The 22,928-nt window shown below is 43.4% G+C and overlaps 2 protein-coding genes across 5 annotated transcripts; both read left to right on the top strand.

Moving 5' to 3' along the window:
• The first annotated feature begins 4,953 nt into the window (after nt 1-4,953).
• Nucleotides 4,954-13,870, top strand: lancl1 (LanC antibiotic synthetase component C-like 1 (bacterial)). 4 transcript variants are annotated; one of them, XM_034289857.1, is made up of 11 exons: nt 4,954-5,076; nt 5,540-5,688; nt 5,969-6,086; nt 6,210-6,420; nt 6,640-6,793; nt 7,121-7,267; nt 9,773-9,955; nt 10,788-10,964; nt 12,140-12,212; nt 12,405-12,484; nt 13,178-13,870. In XM_034289857.1, exons 2-10 carry the CDS (start codon nt 5,602-5,604, stop codon nt 12,479-12,481), a joined length of 1,227 nt encoding a protein of 408 aa, XP_034145748.1. In that variant the 5' UTR covers nt 4,954-5,076; nt 5,540-5,601; the 3' UTR covers nt 12,482-12,484; nt 13,178-13,870. The 4 variants fall into 4 exon arrangements, with proteins under 4 accessions (XP_034145748.1, XP_010890392.1, XP_019898131.1 ...); XM_010892090.4 differs by having other exon boundaries at nt 12,405-13,868; XM_020042572.3 differs by having other exon boundaries at nt 5,067-5,139; nt 12,405-13,868.
• A 4,598-nt stretch (nt 13,871-18,468) lies between these two features.
• On the top strand, nt 18,469-22,386 carry mylz3 (myosin, light polypeptide 3, skeletal muscle). Its single transcript, XM_010892089.3, has 6 exons — nt 18,469-18,574; nt 19,170-19,203; nt 20,954-21,097; nt 21,208-21,378; nt 21,662-21,739; nt 21,927-22,386. Exons 1-6 carry the CDS (start codon nt 18,572-18,574, stop codon nt 21,953-21,955), a joined length of 459 nt encoding a protein of 152 aa, XP_010890391.1. The 5' UTR covers nt 18,469-18,571; the 3' UTR covers nt 21,956-22,386.
• The last annotated feature ends 542 nt before the right edge of the window (nt 22,387-22,928 follow it).

Here is a 22,928-nt window from a genome sequence, read left to right as displayed (position 1 = left end):
GAGCAAAGGGCTCTGGACAGATGTGTCTAAGGTGGATTTATTTATTCCAATCCACAGTTTGTGTGGAGGACCTAAAGTAAGCCCTGCAGTAAAGAAAAGCCTCAGACATTACACAGTTGAAACAGTACTGTAAAGATATTCCTCCAAGCCTCCAGGAAAAGGAAAAACGACTTGCATCGTTTCATTCATCGTTATCATCGTACCTGACTGCATGGCTCCAGCAAATATTGTGTTATGTTAAACTGTGATACTATAACATGTTTATAAATGAGTGTAAAATATGTTAGACCTGCCATAAGCATATATGACAACTTATAATGTCTTATTAGGTTCACATAATGAGCCCGACTAAATGACAAACCTTTTGAGTCATAAATTTTGAATCTCTCTCTCTCTCTCTCTCTCTCTCTCTCTATTTCTTTCCATTTATGTAGAATTAGGGTTTTAGAAACCTGAATTGGTATGTGAAAGCATGCAGAAGTTATGTTAGGGCTTCAATTAAGCAAGTTATTCCTTTGTCCTTCTTTTTCCTCACTTGCTGGAGGCATAGTTACTGTAGCACTCAGACCTGGTCTGACTCACATGTTTTGCATGGGGACAAGAGTAGTACAAGAGGCGATGGCATAGTACCAGGCTTTAAATGCGGTCCATTCATTTAACTGGTTATTGTCATGGGGATGCTGTGTGGACAATTTAATAAGATGCTCATGCACAATTTAGATTGAAGATGAAAAACCCTATTGATTGAAAATAGTTTTGTCCTTGTCCTTTTTTCTTGTGATCTACACACAACCCTTTATTGTTAGCCAGCGCCATTATTTCCACATCAGTAGCAGACTCATCTGAGGGTTTGTTTATGTGGCAAAAACAAAATGTCCGCCTTTCACTTCTTCACTTAGCCACCGCTTAACCTTGACTGGGGGAGGGCAGGTGAAGGCAACAACTTAATAAAGCAGGACTTGTTTCGAAAAGCAAAATTTAAAAAGTCCATATTGACCTTATTGCCTTTCATGCTAGCCTACAAACCCCTAGGAAAGCTCTGAAAAGACAACTTGCATCATAGGCAATTTTATCTAGACAATTATCAGGTGTCTTCAAGACAAGTCAGCCATATCCCAAGGGTGCTTTCCAATCCAGCATTCAAACTCGGGGGGAATCAAATGCTTAGATTAGCAGCATTGTTTTTTTGAAGGAGGAGGTAATGGTGGCAAAACAGGGGATTTGTGGAACTGCCAAGAAAATTGACTGAGCTCAGCATGACAAACAGTTCCCTTCAGTAGCTGACATGTACACAGCCTGAACTCTGCTTTCGACTTAACGTGTTAGCCAATTTTACAGTCAATGCTCTTTCTTGCTCTCTTGAACACCCATTAAAAGCCCAGTGCACTTATAAACACAAATTAATATTTTTTCATTGTTTCCACATTATGAGGTTGATATAACACTGCGAAATTGTGAGAGTGACAATAATATCCTTCTTGGGTTGAATTGATTGGTGACCAGGCGATAATAATCAGCTAGTACAGTATATCAGCTAGAATACAAATCCTAAAGATGATTCCATCCCTCTCTTAGTCTACAGCGTTCCCAGCCCAGACCTAGCTTCATTCTTAATTTGAAGGTAGCTTATTGAAACTCAAACATTATTTCATAATGAGACAAAAACAGCCGCATTGGACCTTTCTCCCTCTTCACCCACGACACAGCTCCAACACCATCGTCAAGTTCACAGACAACACCACGGTGGTGGGCCTGATCAGGTGACAATGAGTCAGCCTACAGGGAGGAGGTCAGGTGCCTGGCGGCGTGGTGCGCTGACAACAACCTGGCCCTCAACGCAATGAAAACCAAGGAGCTCATTGGGGATTACAGGAAGTCTAAAGGCTGCAGTCATGCCCCGGTTCTCATCGACGGCACTGAGGTAGAGCATGTGTCCAGTGTCAGTGGGCTGTGGCAGTACTTCTTGAGGAGGCTGAAGAAGACCCGCCTGTCTTCCAAAATCCTTGTGAACTTCTATCGAGAGCATTCTGACCAACTGCACCACAGTGTGGTTTGGTGGCTGCTCCATAGCCGACCGGAAGGCCCCTGCAACGGGTGGTGAACACCGGCCATCACATCACGGGTACCCAGCCATTGAAGACCTCCAGCGCAAGCGGTGTCTGCGGAGGGCACGCGGCATCACCAGGGACCCTTCACATGCATGCCACAAACTGCGTGCCCTCCTACCTTCAGGCAGGCAGGCGGTACAGGTATCTCCGTTCTCGCACCAGCAGGCTCAGGAACAGTTTTTTCCTTTTGCTGTATCCCTGCTGAACTCTGTGACTTCCCATCACTAACTATGCCCACCCTCTGCATTACCGGACAAGTCTGATAAGATTTTTCAGTTCACGTGTCATTGATGCCATTCCTGTATTTCATTTGAAAATGCCGACTTGCAACCTTAAACTTGCAATCACCTCACTGCACATTGCACATACTGAACTTGCATTTTCAATTGTTCCATACACATATCTACCTCGGGAACCTCATTGCTGCTATCCCTGCATTTCAGTTGAAACATGCCACCCAACTCCATCAATTTGTCTGGATTGGAAATTCAGAATGCCATTGAGAATTGCCACAACTATTTATCTCACTTGTACATACATTATACTTAGTATTTGCACATGTTCTGTAAATGTGTGAGTTTTCCATGGCACATTTAGAATTGCCATATGTAATGCATTTGCATTAATTGCACACCTATACATTCCACTTGTTTATACATACAATTATACTTGTAAATGTTTTTCCACTCCTCTATTTGCACTTCTGGTTGGACGCAAACTGCATTTTGTTGTACTGTACTTGTACTGTTCAATGACAATAAAGTTGAATCTTATCTTCTGGCTACTGGCAAAATAAATATTGTTGAATGTCAGGTTTTACTATGTTTATGTGGACCTTTCCATTTTGTTTGATTTTATCAATTAGGTATAGCGGGAAAATGGTGTGACTCCCTAAGTATAACTATAAACACAGATGACCTCTAGTCCATTAATATCAGGAGGAGCTTAATTGTAACAACACATACATTAACACAATACTAATACAATACTACAATTTGCACATGAATCGAAAAAACATGAACATTATCACACCCACACAGACACTGTTGTTGCAATGTCAAGTGGTGAACACGCAAGTAAACATCTTGTTGCATCGTGTACGACTAAACAACACTGAACTGGAACTCGACAAACACACATCGGATATACTCTATTCAGGCAGACAGCGAGTCCATCAGCATGTTTTTGCACAGATATATAGTTGTGTTAATGAAAGAGAGCAGTTTGACCCTTATGTTGTAGCCTCCAGCATTATAGTTTCCACGTCCCACTCAGGTGATGGAAAAGGGCTCTTAAAGTAATTCTTCATCAGTGGCAACATTCACGTCTGTCAAGAGGAAGTGTAGTTGTGTTTGCCTGCTGTGCAGCATCTCCCATACCTAGCTATACGGATGTTTGTAAACCAGGTAGTTTGAATCCTAAATGCTGATTGGCTGCAAGCTGTGGTATAGAATCTTATATGACATCACGTCACTTTTTGCTGCTCTAATTGCATTGTTAACCAGTTCATAAGAGCAAAAAGCACCTTGAGGCTTTGGGATATATTGCCAATATACTACGACTAAGCGCTGTGTCCTGGCACTCTGCAATTATAATATAATTGTTCTGATTTTGTATGGCAAAATTCTTTAAAATTACATTTGACCTTAGCCAGCAGAGAACTGAGCAAAACATTTGCTTGCCTCTGCCAGGAGGCTGAAACATGACTGCAAGTGAATCTTCCAGCAGAACAATGACCCCAAAAACACATCAAAATACACTAATGTTTAGCTGGACACAAAATCTATATTTTACAATGAACATGTCCGTCTGTATTATTGCAACTCATTGAAAGCCCTTGGTTTTAATGGAAGAGGGCGCTCTAAGCTCCTGTGAAGGATAGCAAGGATCTGAAAAGGTTCTGTAAAGAGGAATTTCTTAAGATCCATACATATATTGTAAGTGCTGTAAGATAAGGAATTACAAACACAGCTGCCAGTCATTTTTGAAGAAAAACTTAACCAACCATGTAGATTTCTAAAGATGAAAAGCCTTTATTGTGATTTCAAACATGGAACCTGTTTCGTCTTATGTCTTCATCAGGGTGTCAAATACAGAATGGAGAAGAAGCCATTAAATAGCATATCTACACCTGTGTCTTACAATCACAACTGCCCTTCCCAATCACACATAAGCAATATATCACTTTTATTCGTCTAAAAAATAATATTCTAATAAAAAATGTATGCATGTGACTAAACTAGCTGATTATTAAAGAAATATTTTAATTTCATACAGTATTCTTTCTTTGTCTTTACTTACATTTTATTCATTTAGCAGCCAGAGGGTCAATAGTTTTTCAAGGGTGACGATATAAGAGCTGACTATATATTAGATAAATGGCCTATCATTCACTATAACTGCATTCTTTGAGTAGGGGATAATATTAGTAATTGTTTAGAACGAAGCAAAGCAGCAGGCATAATCAATACATTTACCTTGTTCTCTGTTCTAACCAGTAGGACAGCCAGTATGGGCTTTTTTAGCTATCAATATGGAGGAGTGGGAGCTGGTTTGGTTCAAGAAAAGGTCAAACACAACTTGGTTGGAGATGATGGTGTTTCCATGGCAGCAACATGTGCATTATAATACCACCAACATGACCCTCTTTACAGTCATCTTGATACCAGGACAAATATAAATAGACATATATGTAATGCAGACGTGGCAGGATTAGTGTGATGGCTGAAAATGCATTTTAAATGAATATTCATTCATTTTCAATATTAACACGGTTGTAGCTCAACATACGGTATGTTCTATAGCGTCACACCGTGGTCAATTTGCGGTTTGCTTTGCTTTTGTAACTGAAATCGAACTGTAATGCGTCCTCCTTCCTCTAAGTCGCAGTACCTACGATTTAAATTTAATTCAAAGTGTTTGTCAGTGAAGCGAGCAAGAATATCATAAACATCAACAGTCTGCAGTGGTATGTGGTTTTATCGACTGACTTTTATAATTTGGAAATATTTTTGGTGTATTTAGAGCAAAGGCATGTATTTCGAAATATTACAAATAATCTAGTTATAGCTAGCTGCTCTAGCACACATGCTAATTTCAATGGCGACTGAGCACATGATATTCGAGCTAGCGCTGGTAGCATGCTAGCGCTACCACCGCTATTTAGATAGCTAGCTAGCAACTGTAGCAATCTTGCTAACGCGTTAGCAAGTTTGGGGGCGTGTAGCACGAACCTCTTCCAAACAAGCAGTGGCGAGATATCTATGTCGATTAACTCATGTTAGTGAAATAGCTTATATATTATATATATTACTGCTTCGTCCTTTACAGTTGGTTGAGACGGCCTTTCTGTATGTTACTGTTAGCCGATGGAAACGGACCGATTGGATTGAGTGATTTCATCGTGTGTCCCCATCCTACCTCTTTCGCAGATTCCTTCTCATTTGACCCAGAAACTTGAGTAGTAGTGGGAGCGGAGGGGCGTTGGAAGAAAATGGACCAGAGAGCTTGGAAGAACCCATATGCAGACTATGATGGGAACCCTGCATCTGTGCAAGAACTATTTGATTCACAGGGAAAGGTATGAAACGTTAGCCAGCCAGCTAAAGTTATAGCTACTGTTCAGTAGCTATAGCGTAGCTCCGGAATGTAACTTGGCGAGTCTGTTTGGACATTGATTTGGGTTATTCTGGAGCTAAGCTACATAGGCCTGATAATCAAACTGTCAGTTATTTTCTGACTGTCAGGTATATTGCAATAAATGTGTTAACACACTAAATTCATTCTTAAAGGAATTATTTGCCAGGCCTCCTGATAAAGACCTGCAGAAATCTAATCAATGTGTTAATTTTTTTTTACAGCTCACAGCAGAGTTTGCAGGGCGGCTAAGCAATGCCATCAGTCAGCTTTTGATGCATATGGAAAATGGACTCAAGTCTGCCGACCCTAGAGACTGCACGGGTTATACCGGCTGGGCGGGTGAGGAACAAGACCCTGCAGTCTTCTATTTGTGTGTGTTAAGGCACATTTTCTATCTCCTCCCATAACGGTTAGTCTGACCTCTTGCCTCTGCCCTACGGCTCCTCCCTTGTTGCTCCCCAGGCATCGCCCTGCTTTACCTGCACCTCCACGGCGTGTTCGGGGAGCCCTCCTTCCTGCAGAAGGCCCTGGACTACGTGGGCCACAGCCTCACGTGTCCGACACGGCGGCGCGACGTCACCTTCCTGTGCGGTGACGCCGGGCCTCTGGCCGTGGCCGCCGTGGTTTACCACAGGGTACAGAGGGCGCAGGAGTCAGACGAGTGCCTCAGCAGGTCAGCACGGGACATGGGACCACCATAGACCTCTTTAGGACCTGTTTATAGAACAACGCGTTGCGTTGGGACATTCACACCTCACTAGGTCTGGAACGGTCGGATAGGCATGGCAACATAGAAACAGTTCTGCCAGATCCTCGCTGTGTTAATTAGGTAGGCACGTGTCTTAGAGATCCTGACTAACCAGTTCATGTCCTCTCTGCTGTAACCCTCCAGGCTTCTGCAGCTCCACCAGTCGGTAGTGATGGGCTCCGGGGCCAGCGGGCTCCCCGACGAGCTGCTCTACGGCCGGATGGGCTACCTATATGCCCTGACGTTCATCAACCAGCAGTTTGGCCACGACAAGATCCCCATCCAGTACATCCAACAGGTCAGTCAGTCGTTACATATCCACAGTTATTTAGGCTTTTTCGCAGATGCGTTCTAAAGTAACATGCAACTTCATGTTGTGTTGCAAGAGCATGAGTTGCGCTTGAGGCTTTGTCCCGACAAAGTCTCTTTCGGGCAGCATCCTGGACACACCCATTGACTCAAGATATTTGAACAGATACTAATTTCCCAGACACAGTGACCCGTGTTTGAGTGGAAATAATTTGGTTGTGATGCATGTTAACACGTCCACAATCCTAGTGTGTCACAAGTCTTATTCATGGCATTAAAGTGCCTTGCTTTGACCATGGTCTTTTTCCCCACTCAGATCTGTGAGGCTGTGTTGATATCGGGAGAAGGTCAGTCCCAGAGGTTCCGTTGTCAGGAGCAGAGCCCTCTGATGTATGAGTGGTACCAGGAGCAGTATGTTGGCCCTGCCCACGGCCTGGCAGGCATCTACTACTTCCTCATGCAGGTAACTAAGCTAAAGCTGATCGGTTCCAGTTACCCGTTATCTGGTATGAGAACAGTTAAGGAGGACCTCTTTATTATGGCAGGTTTGCTATTTCACCAACAACAAACCAGATCCCGCTAATCACATGCTTTGTTGAGTCAGCGTCACTTTCGGCAGGATACAGTGATATGAATGTTTATATATAAATAAATGATGTAGCCTTATGATAAGGTATCACACACATGTTTTGTATCTGCAACTTGCCTATGGAACTCTGGGGCCCTATCAAAGCGTAGTAAAAAAGCTGGACAGAATCTTTCATTTTTGTTTTAAACGCAATTAAACCATATTCATTAACGTATTGAACTCCTTGACTATTCAACCAAATGTATTGAGCTTGTCAGAAACTTTTATCCCCTTGCCAGGTTAAGTTCTAGGAAATGAAAGAAAAGATTCAGTGATTCTTATTTGCCTGCATGTTTCAGAAAAGGTGCAGAAATGCCCTTCTGTGTGTGTGGGCTGGAGGTTAGTGAAATGCTAAATGACATTGATCTTCTTGTTGAGATGGAAAAGCTCTCCTAACAACTCAATTACATGGTAACCCGAATTTGGCATATAGGCCTACCCGAGAATTACAGTGCTTTCGGAGAGTTCTGACCGTTTTCTTATAGACATAATTTATAATTTGTTACAATTTGGTTCCCTAACAATCTAAACACAATACCCCATAATGATGAAGCAAACCCTTTTAGTTATATCCTTTCCCATTGTGACGGCAGGCCTTCATACCTTACCTTTTATGTCCCTTTAGAACAGAACATGTCAACCTCTTCCTGTGGATCCTTTCCATGTCTTTGAACTAGCACACCTGATTCATATTTTCTACCTGTTGTCAGTTCCTTGACTAATCATCAATTCCATGTAACAAGGAGTTGAAATCCCATGATAATTGGGTGTACATTTTTAGGTGTGCTATTTTAGGGCTAAATTCTGGCATTTTGGGGGGAATTACAAGATTGTATTGTTCTGTTTCTATCCACAATGTGACTTTGAAGACTGTAAAATATAAAACACAGTGACATATATAGTTATACCAGATTTTAAATGGCCCAAATTGTCTCTGATAAGCTGTCACCAGTTAACATAAAATGGCTGTTGGGGCATAGTGATTGGGTAGTAATAGTTTTGTATTGGGACTAGGTCTGGTCAGTATGGCCATCCGGATATAACCCAGACTTTTCTTCAATATGTTTTGGGTGACAATATGTTATAAAAAGGGATTCTGTGGCAGTCCGGCTTCAGCCTGCCCAAACATACACAGTTGTGTGTCTTGACCACATCAAAGTGAATGCTCTGCTGTAGAAATAATGGGCTTCTTCTTCCCCCCCCCATTGTTACCGCATTGCTTTTTAGAATTTGCAGTGATTTCAATAAGCATGCAAGGACACAGTTTCCTCTGCGTTAGGCTTCACAGCTGTCTTGGAGCAGGTGTCTGTGCTACCACCTGTGCTCAAAGCTCTGAGATTCCCGTCTATTATTACCACCGCGCTTAAAAGGCTGCATGTCCTTTTGTGAGAGAAAACGACCACATTAGCTATGCCCCCTATACAGCTTAGACGTCATCTCATGAGAAGGCGCGCCGGCTGATTATGGAATGTGGGCCTTTTAGCGTCTCTTCAGGCGCTCCTCTGTTGTATTGTAAAGAGCAGCACAGGTGTGACATCAAACGGCTAGGTTTGGGTGTCTGCGAGTCAAAATGAACACTGAAAATAACACGTAATACCATTGGACAAGTGAAATTACCAGCATCGATTAGATTATAGAACCAGGTTCAAATCAATGACCAGAATCCTTTTACATTTTCTGTGTAGTGATTCACAAATGCATGTCATTTGTCACTTTCTTCCCCAATGAAAAGCGTACATCAGCTCGGCTAGTTAGAGGATTGATTAAACAAAGCTATCCAACGATCTAGCCCTGTTGCCCCAAGCAATAGCCATCTCTTGATGTCATAGTGCTTTGATATTATTTTTCGCAATTCGCTGTAAAAGCTGAATAAATTCTTACCGTGTTAGCCGTCAATGAAAACACTCTTATAGGCGTACGTTTTTTCGGGGAGCGCGCGTCATTTGAGTCCTACTTCTCTTTTTCTTCGGACACGCAGTCTGAGCTTTGCCAGACGTACCTGCATGGCGTACATACCGGTGAATCACAGCGGCACCAAATGCAACTGATCCTGTAACAGCGTAGGTTCATGCTAACTGCCACATTAGAGTATGTCTGTTGAAACTGTTAGGTGAGGTGCTACCACTGAACCTCGCAGACGTTGTCTAACTTACCTCTGCTTCCGCCAGTTGATAGCATGAACGGATGGAGTCGAAACAAGCTTGTATCGCGATAGGCGTTCATCTTTATCGGGTCCTGGTGAAAAAATGACACAATTCTAGTTATCGCCAGCCCCAATTGAGGCTGAAGGCCCAATGAAGGCCACGTTCTCGCGTTGACCCTTTTCCTTTCACATTGCAGCCCGGCTTTGTGGCGGGAGAGGAGAGGGTCCACAGGCTGGTGAGGCCCAGCGTGGACCATGTCTGTCGACTCCGCTTCCCTACAGGGAACTACCCGCCCTGCATAGGGGACAACAGGGACCTGCTGGTGCACTGGTGTCATGGAGCCCCGGGCGTCATCTACATGCTGCTGCAGGCGTACAAGGTAACCGTCAACCCGGGCCCCGTTCTGGAGCGAGTGAACGGTTTTAAAGTGGGGCGAAACCGGGAGGATCTTGCTGAAGTCATCCGGGCATGTCAAATTGAAGTAGTTGATTGAAGCTGCATTAGAAAAAATACACCCAAAATGTGTTTGAATGATTCTTACCTCTGCACATATTAGGAACCCCCCAAAAATAATGTGGTTTGCCACTGCTGAACCCACTGGGTAATATCTAAAGGACAATGGTTCAAATGTTCAGTTTTGAGAATATCTTATTCAAATATATCTTTTGGGTGTATTTCAGTATTTTTTATGATGTGGGTTGAATCAACTACTGCTATTTGTTGTATTTGAAAAACAGTTAGTGAAACAGTGACACCTGGTGGTAAAACTGCTGTAATGGCAACTGGTGGATGCCTATTTGCTGTACTAGTAACCAATCCCTAAATAGTACAGAACAGTCGGATGTGTTTGTCCCTTAACGCATTATCACATTACTTTAGTCAGCCTTTTTTTCTTTCTTCTTGAGTTACATTCAACACTGAGGTCATTAGTTGTCTGTTAATCCCCTTGGAAAAGAAGTAGACTGTACAAGGCTATTTAAAGCCTGGTTGGATTGCGGGTACTATCTTGTTATGCATTCTGTACAAACAAAACCCACACCCTGTCCTGGGTCATGTTGAGATGTTAACGAAGTACAAGGTTTGATTCAGGAAATAATTTAATATCCCAGAAAACACCATGTTGAAATCTCAACGTCTAATGGCGAAACAGCCATTTTAGGTTCCCGTTTGATGAAGACCACGCTGAAACAGCTCTGTGTTCTCCTCCGCAGGTGTTCGGGGTGGGCCAGTACCTGGAGGAGGCTCTGCAGTGCGGTGAGGTGGTATGGCACAGGGGCCTGCTGAAGAAAGGCTACGGCCTGTGTCACGGCGCCGCTGGGAACGCCTACGCCTTCCTGGCCCTCTACAAGCTCACCCACGACCCAAAGCACCTCTACAGGGCCTGCATGGTGAGAACCGCTTCATTCCCACCATTTTGTCTCATTGCGCCCCGAAAAGTCTGGTGCACCATTCTCCGTTAGAAACCTCCTGGTTTATGTGGCTGATGGTACGGTGACATGCCTGTACATATCGCCTGTACAGCTTTATTATGACGTAGCCAGATCGTTAATGTCTATATGTAGCTATGTAACTAGAGGACATATTTCTTACATGTCATATGACTCATTTATACATTCAGTAGTGAGGTTCTAGGTTTCATCCTGGCCTCCAGTGGGAATCAAACCCAAAACCCTGGTGTTGCAAGCATCATGCTCTTACCGCCTAAGCTACACTGCTAGCAACGAAAGAGGCATTAGATTAGAAGTGCAAGCTAAAACAAGCTGTAATAATGATACACCTGTTGAACATGGCTATAAGGCACCGGCTTTGCGTATTTTCATGGTCGTTAATCTGCGGAAATGTTGGTCAGTCTCGTTCTTGGTGTTGGCTTTTCTGCTTCAAAGCTTTTTGAATGCGCCACTCCTTGTTAATAAACAGGTTGCTCCTTCTTTGGTTGTGGACCCGAAATTTGACCAGGCCTCCATTCCCGAATGTATCTCGGTCAATAAAGAGAGAAGGTTCCCCATTTTACTGGGTGTCTCCCTGCAGGTGTAACACGTTAGAAACAACTTCTCAGGCTCTCCTGGTACGATACTTAGTTTGAAAGTCACCCCTGGCGTGATTTTTCTTTGAAGCTCATTGTGTCCGAGAAGCTGGCCGCTGTCCGGCTTTAAATCTGAAATGATTCTGAGATCCCGCTACCCTCTGCATGCACTTCTGTAATTATTGGCCATCACTGTGTGGCTGTCAGTGTGTGTCTACATCAGCAGTGATGGAGGAAGACAGGCGGAAGTCGCGATCCTTTTTTTATATTTGTATGGTGCTCCAGGTGGCCGGCGGCCCACGTGTAGTTGGAACTGTTTAATCTATTCCTGTCCAGCTTGAAATAAAGCTGCCAGAATGCTGCCTGAGACTTAGAATACAGACCCGGGCATTCTGGAATGGATTACGTCCACTTACATTACACTGTTCAAGCCTGGCGGTGTGTTGAGTGTCCCTGTGGATGGCACACAACAACACCACCATCCACTATATGCTGGATAAGGAGAATATTCTGGTAAACTCTGCGTTCTGTTTCCTGTAGTTTGCTGACTGGTGCATGAACTACGGTAAACATGGCTGCAGGACTCCGGACACTCCCTTCTCCTTATTTGAAGGTAATCATCTTGGCGCTGACAAATGCTGCAGTCTAAATATTCAACTGTTGTCCTATGATGTTTGACCACATTAATATAATGATCTTTGAAATGATGTGAAACCTCTTAAACTTTACCATGTGAATCCATGAATGGTAAGCAGGTGACGGGTCAGGCGGCGTTTAAAACATGAATGTGTCTTCGTGTCCACAGGAATGGCTGGTACCATCTATTTCCTGGCAGACCTGCTTCAGCCCCTGAAATCAAAGTTCCCAGCCTTTGAGTTGTAAAAGGTATCTGCGCTTAGCCCTGCCTACTGCTCTGGAAACTATGATAGACATCCGAGCACCTATTCTCTGTTTCAAACACACGTACTGTACGCACACACACACACAAGCACGCGGACGCGTAAAGACATACAAACATACACACACAAGCAAACAGACATTGAGAAACACAGGCATATACACCGCAGAGTCACCTCAGCAGGTGATAATCAAGATGACTCTTCCCATCACAACAAAATCTTCCCACAGAGTCTCTCCTGATTGGCTGAACGTTAACTTGTGTGGTCAGCTGACTGTGGTGTAGGGAGGGAGACAAGGGACAATCAGAGCAAGGGTGACATTTTGCACGAGCAGATGACGGCAAGCAAAAGAACCATACGATTTCAAATAGATGTGAGGGCAATTTATCCAATGTGAACTCTAAGTACTTCTACTCTCAATTGCATTTGCGTGTATCTAATGCATTGCTTCATTGACCTAACTCTGGCTACATTTTTGCCTTTTTACCTTGTTAAAAAGTAACCATTAAATCACACTTTATAATGAGTTTTTAATGAGTTTTATGGTGTTCTTTGCACAGGTCTCTATGCTTTATTTTTTTTTGTGCGAGGAGAATGTTGGCTCTGGTAAAATGTGCATGGTGCATGGAGGTGTGCACTGAATCCTACTCAATATGTCTTGTCTGTACTTGGGGCTTAGGCACAGAGAACCACCTCAACTGGTTTTCGGATTGTCTGTATCCATTCAACATTGGCTTTTCATGGATTTAGATGAAGTTCATGACTTCAGTTCACCTGATATTATATTGACCACGATTGCTTGCTCCTGCCCGAGTCTGTTCGGAAGCTGGCCCTCCCAACCCTGGATCAAAAACACTCCTTTGGCGACCCAGGGTTCGAGTCCGGTTGCAGCTTCTCCTGTCTAAGCCCCTGTCGTGTCTCCCTCTCTCCAGCTTCCCGATGTACTGTCTATGAATCAATAAAAAAAAAATACCAAGGGGATCGGGAGTACCCACCGATCACCAATAATAAAGGAAAAAAACGAATAAAAAAAGTATCTTTGCTCAAACATTCATGTTTATGTTAATTTTAGATTTCAGCTTTTTGAATAACCGGAATAGTCATTTCCAGAGGATTTTTCATTTTGTTTTTGCAGATTGTGGCTGCAATAGAAACTTTGTAGTAAAACTATTATAACGTGTGACAAAGTACCACAGTAAATTGTATTGACAATGTTAAGCATCATGACAAGTTGTTTGTGTGATGTAGGCTTGTAACTCTACTGCTCCAACTTCGGTTTCTTCATTTCCATTGGCTTAAGAATAAAACAAGGTATTTTTTACATCTCCTCACCATGTCTGTTACCTTTGCTATTAAACTATTATTCATCATTCTAGTGTTCTCAATCTGACTGGATCCTTGTCTTGACGATATGTTGTAGTAACTGAGAAAAGCCACTAAGGGGCAGCGGAGAGTTTGTCCATTTGGAATGGGAGCATTCACGTTGAGCAGCAAGAATTGGTGAGTCCTTCCATCCACCTATAAAAGCCTCCATCTTCTCCCCTATCCAGACTACTTCAGTGGTAATTATAAACCTGCTAGTTAGATTCCTGGGTTCTGATTGGCTGTAAGGTTGTGCCGTGTCAGACAATATAAATACAGCAGTTAGGCTCCTGGATGCAGATTTTTCTGACAATCAGACATTTATAAACTGGGTAGTTTAGGTCCTGGGTACTGGTTTTCTCAAAGCTGTGATACGAGAGAGGGTTGGGGGCTAAGGACTGAATCCAGACACTGTTGTGACTAAGAAAAACCATGAGCTGTGGCAAATTGGCCATACACCGTACTCCTTCTGGTGTTCTTACAGAAATATACTATTTTTGCCCTCAAAAACCTGTTCATGTTTAAACGCAATTGTTCATAGCAGGAATATGTTAGCCTACTGTTCGGGGAGCCAACCAAACCACCTCTAGCCTGCTGTATCAATCACTTCAGATATATAGTAATAAACATACTTTTACCACAACGTCCCAATTGGCTGGTCCCGTCAACTGCACCCAGGTCAGAACTGTTACCCGCCGCTTGGCTGGGTCAGAGCCGTTGTTAAAATTAACAGGTTGAAGGATTTGAAATGTACTGGCGTCTGTTTTAAAAATGTCAGGAAACACGGTCGAGCAGAACTCTAAGTGGGCCGTGACAGTGGAGCCGGGTGACTATTCAAGCCAACCTTAGCATATCCTGTGACAACCCGGCCCTGTGGACATCACTGGTAACCCTCTATGCCAAATAAGGCTGCTGTAATCCTGACGGAGAAGGGGGGAGACAACACCTCTGGCTCTTTTTAAAGTCTGCCTGACTTGGACTTAAACCTGGGTTCAAGTCCTGTTTAAAATGTTTAAAATGTTGTTTTTGTCTAAGCCCCATTGGTGTATTTGATCGTGGGGTTGGCATTTTTTTCGGGAACTGTTCTTCAGTGAGTGCCCTTAGACTGAGCATGCTCAATTGAGCATGGTTTCACTATGTGAAATGATTTTAGTGGCATTTGAAGCCAGGTTGACTTGTGGCAGTGAGCGGGTGGGGGGAATGTCTCAGCTACTAGTGACCATCCCCACCCCCCCACACCATCACCACCGAGGAGCAGCTCCCTGTCCCCCTTGCATCTGTGACCAGGAGGGGAGGTAAGAAACTGAACACCTCGGGAGTGCTGTGGTAAAAATAGAATTCATCTGTCCCGGGGTGTGGTCTCCACCAGCCCTGAGACATTAAATACTTACAGAAGGAGAGATCAACACACCACAGAGGTGTTGGAACTACAACATACAAGTCTAGTTCAAAATGAGGTTGTAATCCTACTTGAAATCATTCAAATACTCTGAGTGTTTGCTCCAGTCTGGTTAGGGAGCAAGATGAGTGGGGTTTACACATTTTGGGTCTAATATATAGGTCCATTAAGCTAGCACCCTCCTGATAATGTCAGAAATATTTTTTTATGGTAATCGAACCTAGGCCTGGTTTAATACGGCATTGGCTCATTAGCCATGCTTTGTGGATGGGTGTTATCGAGGGATGTTACTGGTGATAGATGTGTTCTTGACCCTGGGGGTGGGGTTGGGCACAGTGCCAGCCACAGTCTGGATTCCATGGTCTGAACGGATGACACCTGTGCTGTGAGACGCTATGTTGCCGATGTTGGATGAGCAACATCGGCAATACCCAACGGGCTGAGCCTTGAGTGTTCAGGCCGTTGGGTGTTAACAGACGGCTACTGGTTCTTTTCCAAATATGTTGTGTGAAGATGACCTAATAACAATATTGTATCTTTCCTTTTTTTATTTTCTGATTTCTGTGCAAATGCACCTGTTTGTGGCCATCCAACATTACAACTACAGCAATACAGGTGGGGTTAAAAGACTTCTGGTTTTCATCCTCTCCAAATAAGTGTCTGAATAAGACATGGAACACCAGCTTAACACAAAATTAACCACCAGGTAGATACAAAAATCTAAAGTGGTTTCCGCTTGTTGGTACTAGATTTGAATAACCCCCATAAATTGACTTATAAGCTTTTGTAAATTGTTTACAATGTGGAGCTAAAAAGTATTGTATATTGTTTATGATGGGAGAAAATGTATATATTTTGTATGACAAAAAAATTAAAGTAATAGTTTGAGTATATACCTCTTTTTCTATGCCAAACACAACTAAGCTGTTGTGCAGCAAATTGCCTTCGGGAGTTGGCATGTGTGTAAACTGTTTCACACTATCTCACTAAATACACCTGTTTCAGCAAGGACCCTGAGTATGACAGGGACCAAACCAGAATAACCACACCATGAAGATCAAGGCACTTTCTAAATGTGTCTTGGAGAAAGTTCCCGAAAATCACCAGGGTGGGTTAGGCTACAAAAATCAAAAACATTCAGGAGGGGTATGGAAAAAGCAAGACAAAATCCATTCTCTTCTACCAAAAGGAAATATGTGATTAAGGTTCTTCCTGGCAGATTTTTGCATACAGCTTGAATATATGTCGATGTATAAGAATGTCTGCCGAAATTGCTCAAATGAAAATGCCAAGTGTGGCACAAAGCCAACTGGCCATTTGCCTGAGAACACCATTCCCATGATAAAATGTGGTGGCGGCAACGCCATGTCATGGGGATGCTTTTCATCGTCAGGGACTGGAAAATAGGTCTGAGTTGAGGGCAGGCCATGGAGCCTAACAGAGAAAAACCTGCCAGAGACCTTGTATCGGGGTTAGAGTTACCACCCCCCAGCTGACTTGAGAATAGGTAATGTTCCAGGTCTTTTACGCACTCAGAAGCATGCACCCACACACCTTTTAAATCTTCATGTTATCCTGCAAATAAAATTTCAAAGGGAACTGATATATTCAAGGTGTCTGTATGCAGGCACTTAGGGCTGCAGGAAACGTCTATACCCCACATAGCTGGACATGACTGCTGAAGTGAAGCAGTACCTCGCTTGCTGCTTTGACTGATTTAACCCTGGCATTTAAGGCCAGGTACTGTCAATCTGTGAACATGGACCAGACACCCAAATATCAGTATTGCAAGTTTGCACTGATAACCAAGGCTGTTCCGGTGTAACATGAGGGGATATTTAAGCAGCATGTCAACAAAGGCCTGCTCCATTTAGTGGTGAAATAAGCTGCCCACTTCCAGAATTAGCATCTCGCTGGGCCCTCCCCACACATCATCAACACCTAAGCAACTTCCCCTTTCACAAGAAGCTTGTACAGGTAGACAAGTAGGTAATATCTAGATATGGACAAGTATTTGTAAGAACACAAACCATTCACCAACACGGGCATACTAAATTGTTTGATTCATGTACAACACAACATGGGTCATAGTTTGCAGTGCAGCCAGAGTTGCTAGGTTCAAGTTGGTTCCTTAAATAGTTTAGATGAGAACCCACCCAAAATACGCTATTGAAGAGGGTGAGTGAGGTGGCGGGGGTTAACTTTAGTAAAGATTATTGGTTGAACTTGGGTGTCATTCACTTTGGCATTGACATTGCTGTTTGGTCAGATTGAAAAAAACAAAAGGTAGAATTAAAGGTATTGCTTCTGTCAATTTTATATACACATGATCAGCCATAACATTATGACCACCTGCCTAATATAGTGTATGCCATTACGAAACCTTTTTTTTTTTTTTTTATAAAAACGGGGTCTTGTTTGTTAGATTTGGAGCATCAGTGGTACAGATAGCACCAGGGGTTTATGAGGAAATGATTAATTCACAGATTTGCACTGGGACTAAAAGCTAGCCATAGTGAAAAAGTATCAGTTGAGCTGAGGATTGGCAGACTTAGTGTAACGCAGTGAGCGCTCCTGCCATTCAGCATCACTGCACTTCTTCACGCTCACTCCAGAACATTCACTCATGACTTCAGGTTGCAGAAGACTGCTTGTTTTGAGATGCACTCCATCACTATTACATTTGTGTATGTTGTGTTGGCCTCATGCAAATAGGTCTATAACATCAGTGAGGAAAAGCTAACTTTGGAGCCCTGTGCTTATTATACACACAGCTGACTTTTCGTATGGGTTTTTACTACTCTCCGATATAACCATAAGAGGGAGATTCTTCTGTCACTGTTTAAAAATACCACCTTGTAAATATGAGAAGCTTCTGTAGACTGAACTGTTTTCATCCTCTCAAGAACAAGCAAATCCAGCCGTTTTCGGCTGCTTCACAATGCTCTACTGCCTACTTTATGCCAAAATATCAACCAATCACATAGTTTGTGACCTTTGTAAAAGGGATTGAAAATGCTGACCAGAGACCAAGAGTCTTGAAACAGTCCCTTAGCCGGCTAAAAATAACCCTGTCCCCCGTCCTTCTAAAGGCCTGCTAGTGCCCCAGGAGGGGGAGCACAGCTCCTCTTTACCAATTGCCCTAAGAAAGCTAAAGAACTTCCAAAGCATCATGTGATCCGCCCTGTGACATCACGGCCTGGCCATAAATAAGAATGGGGCTTTGAGCATGGTGCAGGACCACTCTCTCTTGGGACTCCGGCGTCTTTGGTCTTCTTTCTCTTTCCCCGTGTCAACTCCTACAGCTCCATAATGGTGTGTACTTTTGGACTATCCACTGCCTAAATTGATTTTGAGCTGCTATTTTTGTGCCTGTCAATTTGCGTGGCATTGGTGTTATTGGATTATTTAAAAGCCTGAATTGAACGTGGTAGCATCCGATTGATTTGATGTAGAGATTGGATCTCAAGACCGGGATGGTTCCCTTGTTGAACCCCCCACCCCAAAACCTGCCACGTTCATACTCTTTTTGGAAGAAACCAAGGAAGGAGAGATAGAGTTGAGCATTTTCACATTTGGCTGAACAAAAACCATGGGATATAAGTGTGAAACTTTACATCTTAAAGTACTTGAAAGCATGAACTGCAGCCCCAGTCACAAAGCCGGTGTAATTTGTTATTTAATGACTAACGCATGCATTCTACACCTAGAATACCTTTTTATAGACCTGTAATTCTGCGTTATCCCACTGAGCAACTGCATCAATTTAAGATTAGCCGCTGTAGCAATGCGATGCATGATGGGGCGGGTATAGGTGCTCTGCCATGGTGCCTGCGCTGGTGTGGTTAGAACAGGTCTCAGGTCAGATCCCCAGGACTCATGGTATTCTTGTGTTGTGCTTCTGTAATAGGCGGATTCTCCCTTCACTCCAGACCAGATCGAGGGTAAGTCTGTTGTGTGTATGAGTTTCACGTGTGTCAAGTCCCTTAAAATGCGTTTGCTTTTTATCGTGGCCCTCTTGTATCCATTCAAATGGCTCGGGTTCAAAAGCATTCAGAGCATGTCTTCAATATTGTACAAATTAGAACCAAGCTAAATGGACAAAGAGACGCTCAAATGAAATAGGCAAACTAACACACCGCGAATGGAATCGACCATGTGGCCCTAACACATGCGAAACAGGTGAACAGATTAAGTTCCTGTTCCTTGAACTATTTTCGGGAAGGGGTATTTGGGCTCTCAAAATAGAAATAAACGACCTGCATGGTTTGTTCATCTTACAATCCTGTGTGGATGTCTGTTTGTGGATGTGTGTGTGTGTGTGTGTGTGTGTGTGTGTGCGTGGGCTCCCACACCTGCACTTGTGACCATTCATCCACAACAAGATGAACATTCCTTAAATCATGTGCATCCATTTTAATCCCTTGGAGACAACAGTGCAGAGTAGCCCACAGGCTTTTACAGCTGTCCAAGGAGAATTAGTGTCTCTGTTTCTATTTCAAGAAGGCACATCCTTGTCTTGAATGACAGCACAGTGGTCCGACCTTAGAGCCTGTCTGGTGTTAACAACCAGAAGAGTTTAAGATGCATGCTTGGCCAGCCGCATTGCCATGCAGAGAGAACTCACCCATGACCCCAACCCTTTTGTTCCTCGTTGGAATATAGGTTATTTTAAAAGACGTCCTATGTAGCTGTTATGGTCGGAGTGTAGAACTATTGACTTTCCAGAATAGTTACACGTGAACTGCTCAAGCCCTTCTCTCTCACCTGGAGATGTAAGGGAACAAGGGGCAGCCCAGTACAATGTACACCCTCCTATAAAGGACTCTCAATTAACAAAATGTTCTCAGATCTTTACAATGATTGTATGTTATCTTGCATACGTGTTCATCTCTATTTAAAATGAGTTTTTTAAACTTTATCCCATAGTTTTCTAGTCACAGATCCTAGTCCTCAACTGCATTAAGTTGAATGGAGAATGTCCATGGGAATTTATTTTTAGTCCTAGAAAAGACTGAATCTTATAAAATGTTCCTGCATTCAGCTGCTCTTAACCAGAGCTATTGCTGTCAGCTACAGGATTGGCTAGGCTAGGAATGGAGCTGTCTAATGCTGGATGGTATCGATTACACCAATATCAGCATTTTGTATTTAAACCGAGCCAGACAGGCCTAAACCACCTTGCCCATATATGGCATGGGTAAATTTTTTAGGGTGTATCGATTGTCAAGCCCCTCCCTCAAAACCCCCACATGGGAAGAAGAGCAGGGAAGGGGGTGGAGTGTGGCAGCTGCTGCCGTTTTGAAAATCGCATATGGCCATTCGTCTTTCTTCGGATCAGTTTCAAATTGGATTCTTGGTGGTCCATAGAAATAGCTAGCCCTTGTAGTGATTCTCTACCTTTCTGTGCCTCGGGGACAGAGCAGTTGGTCGATAAATAGTCAGTGGACAGTGAGGGAGGATTCAAGCGCTCAAAATGTTTGTCCCTGTTGCGCAGCAGCGCGAGACAGGTTTCTCCCAATTCCCCAGTGCAGCATTGGGAGTTATTTTTCATGACGGTGGAGATGCTATTAACTTGGTCCGTGAAATTGGATTTATTGACAGATTTGAGTGGGAGTAAGAGTTGTCTAATGTTACTGTGTGTTTGTGTATACATTACCCTTTCTGCATCCAATTTATAATTTCCTTCAACAGACTTCAAAGAGGCCTTTGGACTCTTCGACAGAGTCGGAGACAGCATGGTTGCATACAACCAGGTGGCTGATATCATGCGTGCCCTGGGACAGAACCCCCAGAACAAGGAAGTTAATGAGATCCTGGGAAACCCATCCGCCGACGGTGAGGCCACCACTAACCACGTGGTCGTATCAAAACGAGCCGTAGAGCACCCTAGGTGGCCCATGGATTCTGTGCACAACTAACTTCTACACTTTTTTGTGGGGGCTCAGACATGGCCAACAAGAGGCTGAAATTCGATGAATTCCTGCCCATGCTGGTGAAGGCCGATAAGTTGCTGAAGGGTACACTCGACGACTACGTTGAGGGTCTCCGCGTCTTCGACAAGGAGGGTAACGGCACTGTGATGGGCACTGAGCTGCGCATCGTGTTGGGCACACTGGGTAAGTGGAGTGGCGAAATCGGGACACATGGTGGTACCGTGCCAACCAATGGGTTAGGGTTCAGGTTAGACAAAAAAAAATGTCAGATTGGCTGAAATCAATCCGCGTAGCTCCTTGACCTTCGAGTCAGTCTGAGTGCGTTGTTTAGACACTGCTAGCAATACTGCTAACACCTGTCCAACTCTGAGATCTTCTCAAGTGTTCACATTTGGAGTGGATTGAAGTTCATTTGACATTCATGGTATGTATCTGAACGTCCCCCCCACCCCCTTGCCACTTTAAGGTGAGAAGATGACAGAGGCCGAGATTGACGGTCTCCTACAAGGTCAGGAGGACGAGAACGGCAGCATCAACTATGAGGGTAAGTCTTGTTCAATGCTTAGAGGGAACAGCCTGCCTCCAGCACAGGTGACCACAGAATGTTAACAAAGCTACATGTTTATATTTGCTCGTCATTGATTTTTACCCATATATTTGATCCGTTTTGAATATACAGCTGTTGCTCCTTTGCCAATGTGTCCACTCTGTCTTCACCACTCTCCCTCCAGCTTTCGTCAAGCACATCCTGTCTGTGTAAGAAAGTGCTTCGGAAACCCAAGGTGATCCATCTCCCCGACCCCATGGTGTCAGGACATGATTTTCTAAAGACCAACTAAGGAAAGGAAAGAACTATAATGGGATGTCCAATAGCCATTCTGTGTTTTTTTTCTTTTCGTCTGTCAACTTTTCAACCCCTCGCTCCTCCTCCTCTGTAAGGAAGTTACCTCTGCTGCCAGATGACCGCCCTCTCCTCGCCTCCTGGGGCGTATCCTTCCGCGGGGGGTGGGGACAGGGGAAGAGGGGTTACCACTCATCAAGTGGGTTTTGTACCCTATGCCCCGCCCACCTCAAACAAAGGCGCTGGCTAGACACAATTGTGGATTATCCCACCAATCCCCTTCCCTCAAAGTTGTATTTATTTTCACTCTGTCATTTCAGAATAAACTTTTCGAAAGGTACACCCCCCCACCTGGCTTGATTCACTGTCTTCATTGTGCTTGTGAAATTGTATGGGCTTATGTAAAAAAAAATGATGAAAAGATAAGATGCAGGCATACACTGATTTCCTCAGTCTGTAAAGAATGACATCAAACATTAGATACTTAAAAAAGCATATTTAAGCAATTGCATAGTTATTCGATATTTAATGTGAACAGCAGCTGTTGACTGGTTCGAATAAACTTTGTCTATAGGAATTTTTCCATCAGCTGACACGTTGGCAGAATTCCAATTACGCATTAGATCCTGTGAAGATTATTTGATTATAGAATTTGGAAAATAAGTTTTGAGGACCTGATTTGTGAATGGATTCGATCTTGAATGCGGCAAACCTGTTTTTGTCAATATCGCTGTTGTCCTTTTACAGACATATTTTAACACTTGGATAACGTTCCTATAGCTAATATATTAGACATCCATCATTTTCTTTGTATGGACGACTTAGTTTTTTTAATCACACTACCTGGGGAACAAAAATATTTTAACAACTTTGTTAATAGCAATGAACAGAG

This window comes from Esox lucius, chromosome 22 (genome assembly GCF_011004845.1).
Source record: "Esox lucius isolate fEsoLuc1 chromosome 22, fEsoLuc1.pri, whole genome shotgun sequence".
Taxonomy (NCBI): Eukaryota; Metazoa; Chordata; class Actinopteri; order Esociformes; family Esocidae; genus Esox; species Esox lucius.
This window is presented reverse-complemented; position numbering and strand designations above follow the sequence as displayed.